The sequence below is a fragment of the Acanthaster planci genome, linkage group LG04 (genome assembly GCF_054643075.1).
Source record: "Acanthaster planci isolate LZ-2023a linkage group LG04, COTS_SCS, whole genome shotgun sequence".
In the NCBI taxonomy this organism is placed as follows: Eukaryota; Metazoa; Echinodermata; class Asteroidea; order Valvatida; family Acanthasteridae; genus Acanthaster; species Acanthaster planci.
Genome location: NC_141780.1, coordinates 3,018,523 through 3,028,258, shown reverse-complemented (window position 1 = coordinate 3,028,258; position 9,736 = coordinate 3,018,523). Strand labels below are relative to the sequence as shown.

Here is a 9,736-nt window from a genome sequence, read left to right as displayed (position 1 = left end):
ACGTGCCGACTTTCACTGCCTGTCACCAACTGATACAGGCGAACGTGTCTCAACCCCGTCTCCATCAACCTTTTATAGATTGGGGTGTGACAGAGCACCCGACTCTTTGTATTCACGTATGTACAGGCGTGTGTGCAGAAAATGCTACGGAAATCGCACGACGTGATATAGGATTGACAAAACCGAACTTCGGAATCTTTGAATCGTTATCTTATCTCTCTTCCGCTCTTGTTTTTTGAAGCACAATGCCACAAACCTTCAACAGAAGGTGACAACCAGATGACCAGGCAGTCCGCAAAGAGTGCCTGGAGAGTTGGTCCGTCCGAGAGAGACAATCATCGTTTGATCTCAAACATGAGCAGCGAGTCCAGTTCGCGGAGTTCAATGGGCATGAGAGGGGCAGTGCCGCACGCGGTCGGTCAGCCCGGCGCGATGATGGGACCCAGATACCCTCAAAAGGCGGTCAGCATGCATGCGCGGCCGTCAAGACAAAGCACGCTGGGCCGTTCCAGGCACCTGGTCAGCTGTCCCAGATTGCTTTTAATTTGTATATTGTATCTGATCATGCTTGTTGCGCAGTGTTCTTGTCAGAGAGCGAGTTCCTTTTCTGACAGGGGTGCAACTGGGGGGTCGCATTCTCCATCGCATCTACGCAGTGCGGATTCTGACCATGGTGTGGCTGGGACGCAAGAACTTGGCCAGACCTCTTGCAGACTCAGCTCAAACTTTTACAGGGTGATGACGACGGACTGTGTTCCATGTCCCCTGAGTAGCCCTGCTCTGTGCCCGGTGGGGACAGTACCACTAACCGAGGGGACTGGTGACAGGAGGTGTCCCTTTCTGGCGCTGGCAGCATCAGTTATTCCAAATAATATCATTGGGTGCAGTCATCAGTGTCAGGTGTCGGAGATCAGGACTGAGTGTTGCTCTGGTTACTGGGGTCCAATGTGCATGGGTGAGTTCTTTGTTTTTCCATCTTTGTGCAAACAAATGTTGGCTGTTTTGATTATGCCAGCTCCCTTTTCCGCCCCAGCTATTTGTGCAACCAAATTTCATACATGCCTTCTTGAAGTTAGATGTCAGATGGGGAGCTTTATTCATCTTATACATGTATCCTCATTAAAATGGTGAAATTCTTGAGTATTTTGCCTATCCACACTGCAGAAAATCAGCAACATGTACTCTCAAAACTGTCAGCCGCGTGATAGCTTGAACAATCGCAATATGGCTCATATCTTTTCCTGACCCCATCCAAATGAAAGCTGAGCTATGATTGGTCACTGGAATGGAAGCAAATTGGATCATTCACAGTGCGGCTTTCATCGGTCGGTGACGGGAAGCCAAAGGAAAAGATAGGAACTCAACTGTGTTGCGATTTGAAGTGTCACTTCAAATGCCAAATATTTCAGTTTGAATTGCAAGTTTGAGTTTCATTATAACTGAGAATAAAAATGACCTTTCATACCGAGGGGAAAAAAACAGAGGGAGGAATCCCAGACACAGCAAGGAAAAACAGCATGTTAAATGCATGATACATCCTGTTTAAATCCAGAATTTCCTCAGACGGACAGATGTTAGTATCTTCCTCCGTGGTGTATCAAAGTGGTCCAGCACTGCTTTAACAGTTGAACACTCACATGCAAAAGATTCATATATGATACATTATGCACACACAGTGCGTAACCTGAAGTGCGCTGATGAAGATGTGTCGACAACTACTGAAGGAGATGACTGGCATTATAGTCTCCTCTTTTGACTGTGAACGAACATACATGTACATGAATGCTGGAGTGTCCCCGTACACTCATACAGTACACATCCATAGGGGGACATTTTTAATGTCAATCAGGCTATTGGTAGTGTGGATGTGCTTGTGTTGTTTAGGATTATTTTAAACTGTAAAAAATATATCAATTGGGCAAATAGCCAGTATTTAGAGCTTGACTGTGATATAATGACATCTGCAATTTTAGTTTTGGGTCAACTGATTGTTTCTTTTCCATGTTGATTTCTTCAACCACAGCAGAAATGAATTTTCGTTGTGATATTTATGCACCCCCAAAGCTCATGAGTGTGATTGGTAGATTTGCACTGCTGGCACAATTGTCCTATGCTTCTCGGATTGCCATTTAGAGCTGTCTGATTCAGGGCAGTTTTTTTAACTTCAAGGGAAACAAATGTGAAATTTCACCATTAGCTTTGCAGAGTATTTCTGCATGACTGACTAGTTGCACTGATCTGCAAGTTGTTCCCCAAAAATGCACATCACAAGCAGTGCTGTAGAATTTCCCCACATTTTAGATTATGTACTTCATGAACAGTTAATTCATAATTTGGAAGTATTGTATACTTTTTGTTGAGTTCACTTTCTTTCCAGTGTCCTGTTACAGTTGAAAAGGCATGATAGGAGAATGACTGAAAGATCCCAATTTCCACACAGTACGAGATTGTGTAACCCCACAAGGCTGCACGCCATCACCCTTTTAAAATTAAGTCAGTTTATTGAGCTGCATTCCTGACCTTGGCATTTCTGTCTCGTGTTCTTTGCACCTCGATCCTGGTTCCATGACATTGGACGAAACTGCTCTGTGAAACCTGAAACACAGTGCAGCCTTTGCGGCCACCAGTCTATTGTGTCCCAGGTGCTCTAAAGCATTTGGCTCAATCCAATAACAGTGTACAATGCAAGCAAATTGGATCAGTGCACAATAAAAATGTTGGTTTCAGGCAGTGCCAGAAGGAACAAAGTTTATTTCTATTGGACTAGGAAGCCTTGATACATAAGGAACTCTAGAGATAACCCGAATGTGAAACCATACATAGAGCTCCACATTCTGCATGTGATCCCAAATTTATTCGGAAAAAAGAAAGTCTAATGGTCAAAATCACATACATCTGTGTAGTTTAACATGCCGATTCCATTAGTGAGGAGAAAAAATAAAACACGAGTTTCTGTGTTTACAATGTAAGTACAGAAACTGTAAGAATCTCCTTCTGAATTCCACAATATACATGTCCAGCCTATATTTTCAGGCTTTTAATTAAAAGTTACACCATACTGCTGAATAATTCACAAATATCTTACAGGTAACAGATTTGAGTTAAACATATTTTTTTAAACCCAATTTGGCACCCAATTCTGTAACATTCCATAGCCTTTTCTCACCTTGAAACTGAAAGTCAAATTTGTTCAAACCATTGTAACATGCTGGTGTGTTGACCACATTCCAGTATGTAGACCACATTCATATCGCCTACTACTACATCGGTGGGCTAAGTTTGCATACTGGTGATTGATTGATTTGACCCACGGCTTTTTAAAGAGGGTCTTATCCTTTACTGTTTAGTTTCAGCATATTTTATTCATTGTTTGAATTGTTACTTGAGATTTTGTAAACAAGAATTCATAAATACCTGGGACAGTTTTTCTAATCCTATTGGTCAAAACAGGTCACGTGACTTTGTATTTTGCCCACTGAGAATTGATAATGCCCGCTGCGTGAATCACGCACTGGCACATGAATACGAGACAGTTAAATTGAGTCTGATTTGTCAAGAGTCTGTGTGCACATGATGCGCCTCACGTGCGCTAAGTTCATTGAAGGGGATTCTATTGGACAACTTTCAAAAGGAATATACCATAAAATGGACATGGGTGTTCGGGAAAATGAAAGTAAAGTTCTAGAACAAAATCAATGGAAATCCAGCATGGTGACTTCTTTTGACTCTCTGAATAAAAAGGTATTTACAAATGGGAAGAAAGATGTGCTTCGCCAGTCTTAAACTAATGTTTAAGACCTTGCTCTAGAGAGCAAACGCTGATAATGCCCCCACCTGAACCTCGGGCATTGGCCGCGTCCATTCTTTTGAGCTGGTCTGAAACATACCTTTAAGACCAGCCAAGCACATATTTATTTATTTTGCTTTTGTACTATTTGCCTTCCATAGTTTCACCAGCCACTGGTACATGTACATGTAGTGAGAAATATAACCGTGATGCACAAAAAACTGACCCCATAACATATCCATGTTAAAACATAAAAGCGGCATATGTTTGTATTTTTGGTTATTTCACAAAATTGACACCCTTGTTCAGTTCCTCTAGCAGTATCATTGAGGAAAACAAGTCACAAAATACTTCGTAATGTATGCTACATGTAGATTATTTTGTGGAAAATTTTACATTAAAATTGTTTCAAGTCTTTTGTACATGTAGCTGAGATCTTTAACTAAACAAAAAGAATGTCTTTCTGCTTCATTAGTAAGGCTAAGAGTTTTAGTTGAATATATTAATAAATTGATGGGTAGATCAAGAACTTGAAAGTTTCAGTTGACTGATCCAACTAATTAAATGATCAGTAATTTAATTGATTTATTAATTAGTGATCAAAAACATGTATTTTGCAAATGTTACGTCAGTTGACTTGTATTCACATCAAGTGCAGGCATTATTTGGTATTTTTTTGGCTTGGTCTCTCCTTGATCAGAATGTCCGGGTGGAGCTGGTAATCCTTGCAATCAGCGGGGGCGGTGCCAGGGTAGCGAGGAAGGGCAACAGTGCCAGTGCAATCCAGCTTTTACTGGGGTGTCGTGTGAACTGTGCGCTAGGGATGACGTCTATGGCCCAAACTGTGATGGAGGTAATGTGGACATTACTAATTTGGTTTCTGAACAAGAGAGTACAGTTACAAAAACGCACCTTGTCACTTAATGTTTGTAGTAAACTGTTTGCCACTGTGTGTCTGCATTTCAGAGATTAAAAAGTTTTAGGGATGGGGATTTTTGGATTAGGGGTAGGATGTTTTGAGGCCAGTCAGTAGCAAAACTTTGCTATCAATGTACTTCGATTCAAAGTCAGTGTAGAACTGTACTGACCAGTATTATTTCTCCTTTGAACTCATATTGCCTGTGATAGCAGTGGTCCATTTGCTTGTATGAGGGAATTGAGGTACTGGGCAGTACAAATGTACTTGAGCTGCCTGGGCTCAGACAATATTGAGGTTGGTTATTAATTGTCAATGTGTGACTTTAATCAACTTTATACTCGTTTGAAACCTCTTATTCCAATTTGTTTAACTTGTTTAATTCCAATTTGTTTAATTTTGTAACAAAAGAAAGATATGAAAGAAAATTAATACACATACAGCTAAATTTTCTTGCTTATAAATAGATACATGTAGTTTAGCCAACTTCTCTCCAATTTAAAAGGAAACAAATTAAAATTCCCATTTAACTTTAAAATATCTGATTTAATTGAAAAAAGTCAGATTTTTTTTATGACAAAAAAAATCAAAGAAATCGCCTGCCCTTGTGTTTTTACTTAGATTAAGTCATCCTGGAATCTAGGTTCTTGGTAAAGTCACAGGGGGCACATCATCAGTTCATCATGCTTGAATTACGTGCACTTCGCAGCCCTGTGAACTGTGTCAGCTTTTTACCATTCTGGTTCTGAAAACTTGGAAATTATGCATTCAAACAACAAAGATCCTTAAAGTTCCCTGAATCAAGAACCGGAAACTCTTACACATCTTTGGTGCACAGTTTTAATCCACATGGCACGTCATGACTACAAAAAAAACTGAAGCCAAATATAGTTAGTAACCAGAAGCCTACTATCAGGTCAGCTGGTGGTGCATGTGAACGTTTACATACACACTATAGCAAGCTAGGGATATGTGATTTTGTGTGGTAGGCCAATAGCGATACACTGTGAGCGGGTAACATGACTCATTTCTCCTTACACACAACAGACTCCCAAGATATGCACTCACTTACAGTTTAGTTGTTGTGGTCGATATGTATGCATGACCTCTGGGGGTTGGCATACATGTAGGTCTGCCTCAGGAGAGGCCAAAACTACTGTGTAGGAATTATGGAAGGCGGTGCATTCTGATATATGAGGGGAAATGCAGATGACATTACGTTGTACACGTGTGAGGTATTCTCGCGACATCAGACAGGACTGGGTATTTGTTGTAGCTGTGGTCATACCATTGAATTTTGGGGAAGGTATTCAAACAGAAAGTCTGATTGATGAAAAAGAAATTGAGGATATATGTTACAAGGACACAACCTTGCTCCAGAGGATATAGACATCATGATGGCTTGCCGTTTCTGTTCAATTAAAATAAAAAGGAGATTTGTACAAGTACGTGTATTGCAGCATAGTGATGTCGGTCCTCCTTGACTATTGCTTGTACTTGTACATGTACATACTTCCATCAAATTTGCTCAGTCCCCAAAAGATTACATACGACAGAACAAAAGACTTGTACTTGGCCTCCTTCACCAGTAATGAGGGAGGAAGTTGCAGAAAGAAGTAATATTTGAAGTCACTTGGTAAGCCAAATGGTAAACATCTGAATCAGAGCAGTGCTTGTGGTCAAGACCTCATAAGACCCTGCGGGAGCAGCACAAGTTCAACACAACATCTCCACTCTGAATTCAAGTCACAAACTATTCGAATGAACTGCAACAAAAGCATAGTGGTTTTTTTTGACATCCACCCTGTGACACGTGACTGGTCTTGTGGTCAGCCTTACATGTATTTCTAGTTTTGTAATGGTCCTGACAACATCAGTATATGTACCAGTACAACACTGAGACAGAAAATTAGGAAGTGTGTCGAGTCAATTAGGAATGGGTGTGCATGCACAAATCCCCAGGTCAACAATTGGAACAAGCTCCCGCACGGATGCTATACCCACAATCCATTGCATATTTGTTGACATTGCATTTGTACAGACTTTGTGTCTGGAAGTCGTGGGAGAGACAAAGGAAAGATAGTGTCGAAAGGAAGGAACAGATTTTTGGGGGTCCATCCTGTCCATCCGCCGAAGGATTTTTCTTTTTGGAGAGACAACATAAGCAGAAGAGATGTCCATCTGAGCCATATCTAAACAGTGCAGTTCCTGATCTTTTCTTCCTATGAGCAGGGACCTATTGTCTGGCAAATTTATGCTTCCCTGGCCTTGTGATTTATTGACATTGTCAGATTCACTGGATTTCCCTAGATGGTGATACTATGTTTGGGGCTGGGGAGAATTCTTTGGGACGTTCCATGAGCTTTTTACAAAACTTAAGGAACTACTGGTAACACGGCGACTGTATGCCCGAAGTGAGGAACCAAAGAATTCTGTCTTCATTTTGCCAGGGTTTCCACTGACCATTGTTGACTTGGACTTGAGCAAATCAATGTGTGCTAGGTACATGTATGCGCTAATTTGTCAAACAGCACCCTCTGTGGATCAGGCACAAAGCTTTAATATGAGAGTGCTTTCCCCCTTAGCATACACCATGCATGTGACTAGCCATGATCCACTCTGTGTCATCATATCCTGTCATTCTTGTCTTTAATTGTTTCCTCCTAGTGGGCAGGTAGCATGGTGACAAATATATGTAAGATAAGAAAACGTAAAGTCTTAGCACTGTGTAGTGCATGTACATTGACATCGTGAATGCACGGGGTCAGGGTTCATGGCAGAAAAACAGGTGTTGTAGTTTTTTGCTACTCAGATTTTGTGCGCTCATTTAAATTTGAGTGAATCATTTCATGGTCGGTTTGAATGTGGCAATGCTTTGAATGTCTCTTTTGGCAGTTTGCGACTGTGTTTATGGAGTGTGTGATTCGGGAGCAAGGGGCACCGGTTTCTGTCTGTGCGATGCTGGCTACCAGGGACCCAGATGTGACCAGCGTAAGATTTGCATTTCTTGAAGTACATTCATTATTCCTGAATACACCTGCACATTTGTATCAGTAATACATTGACAGCCCCTGCTTTGTTTAAGATTATAATGGTCAGAGCATGATTTACATATAATTAATGTATTCACCTGTTTACAAGGAATTTATTCAAACCTACAAGCAGATACCAGGATAGTCAAGTTTTTTCCTTTCCTCACCTTGCACCTCTGTGACCCGGGTTCAAATCCCACCCAGGTCGGTATGTGGATTGGATTTTTCAGTCTCTACCCGATTAAAGTGTCAGGGAATACCATTTCGGTGTCGCCTCTCACCTCTCAGATTGAACATTTCTTCATCTTCCCTCTCTTCGTTGGTTTCCTCAGACCCGCGATCTACAGCATACGTGTACGTGTGTGTGGGCATGTTTTTGAGGAAATCTCGGTTTCATTACCAGCAAAAATCAAATGAAAATAAATAAAGGGTTTTCCTTGTGCATTTCCCCTTTGGTAGCCAAGATCAGTTGTGGTGAACCTGCATGCCATGCATTTGCCATCTGTTCACCCCCGGTGACAGATGGACAACCTCCACAGTGCGTCTGTAGTCCAGGCTACTCCGGTGATGGACGGACTTCTTGCGTAGGTGAGTGAGTCCTAATCGGTTGTCTGCATTGTTTTGAAAGTCGTGGCAAAGAGGACCAAAGTTTTTGTATTTCCCACCTTATGCTCTTAAATTCTCACATTTTCCATTCTTAGCTTATGACCAAATGTCTACTTTGGAAAAAAATCTGTAAGTTTTATTTTTAAACATGAAAATGTAAACCTGTCCCTGAAATAACAAACCTACTCTCAATAATTTTAAATATGAAAGTAACATACATGTAAGAGATATCTGAGGACATGTCAAGATGAAATGTTAAATGCTGAGGTTTTGAAAGTGAATAGGGCACTGGCAAAGATCTGACCTTTCACACTGGACACAAATGCACTGATATACATGTATATTATATTTGACCCTTGGCAATAGAGAACGATCCGTGCCAGAACCCCAATGCTTGCAGCACCCATGCCCACTGCAACCACACACCGCCGGGGAGGCACACCTGCGAGTGCCTGGAGGGTTACTATGGCGATGGGGTGGAGTGCTACCCAATCAATTACTGCCAGCAGCACCCGTTCTTCTTACCTTGCCGGCCGCCCACTACCAAATGCGTCTTCGATGGCCCCCGGCAGGTGAGTGGTTTTCGGCCGTTCCCGAGCTCGAGGGAGGTTGTGGGTTAAAGCCCTGAGAATCATCCTGCTTCTGCTGTCTGCGGCCTCGGGGGCTCGTGGCTCCTGATGCATTTTGGGTCTTGGTTCAATTCCTACAGATTGGCCCATTTTAATCATTCCGTTGCCTTGAGGTACACTTAGTGGGCATAAGTGGTACATATTCCTCTTCAAGAAAGATGTGTTCGCGTGCTTGAAAATTATCCTTTTTATGAAGTGGATGTGAAATGCTGTAAGTTGGCTTCATTTATGTTGCAGGCATTTACAAAGCCAGCTACAGTTTCAGCTTCAATAAATATTTTACAGACGTTTTCTTCCTCTCCTTTTAATGTCAGACCTCACCACTTATCTTATGCCTCATTCTGCCTGAAACCTCCAGATTTTCAGAAATGCATGTTTTTTTTGTCTGACCTTACTTGCGTTCAGTTTGTATTTATATTTTCATCTATTGTGAGTGCGCGTGTTAAACACTCGGGTTGAAATAGTAATCAGTATGGGGGAAAGCGTTATCATTAGCGTTCTGCTGTGAAAAGCCTGTCTGACCGAGAAAGAAGAATAGTCCTGGTCCCATGAATTTTTAGTTAACGGCGCGAGCGTTAACAAATTGAATCCACGTTATTGGTAGTTTGATTAAATTTTGCCATGTTTTGTTATCTGCTGTAATCACCATGTGTTGGTGATCCAACAGTCATTGTCAAGACGGTCACTAAGACTGTATGAGACTTGTTTGTTGTCCATGCACGCCCCACTTGTGTGTGATTCGACTTCTTTGTCCTTTTTTGACCAG

General features: G+C 41.6%; 1 protein-coding gene across 4 annotated transcripts in view; it reads left to right on the top strand.

The window, feature by feature from the left end:
- Window positions 1-121: 121 nt before the first annotated feature.
- The window catches only part of LOC110983673 (stabilin-2-like), a 51,079-nt gene continuing 41,464 nt past the window's right edge, over window positions 122-9,736 (top strand). For all 4 annotated transcript variants that reach the window (XM_022243109.2, XM_022243111.2, XM_022243108.2 and 1 more), the window contains exons 1-5: window positions 122-955; window positions 4,488-4,640; window positions 7,599-7,694; window positions 8,195-8,323; window positions 8,708-8,913. In XM_022243109.2, the coding sequence (XP_022098801.2) occupies window positions 280-955; window positions 4,488-4,640; window positions 7,599-7,694; window positions 8,195-8,323; window positions 8,708-8,913 (1,260 nt within the window). In that variant the 5' untranslated portion in view covers window positions 122-279. The remainder of the gene's footprint in view (window positions 956-4,487; window positions 4,641-7,598; window positions 7,695-8,194; window positions 8,324-8,707; window positions 8,914-9,736) is intronic.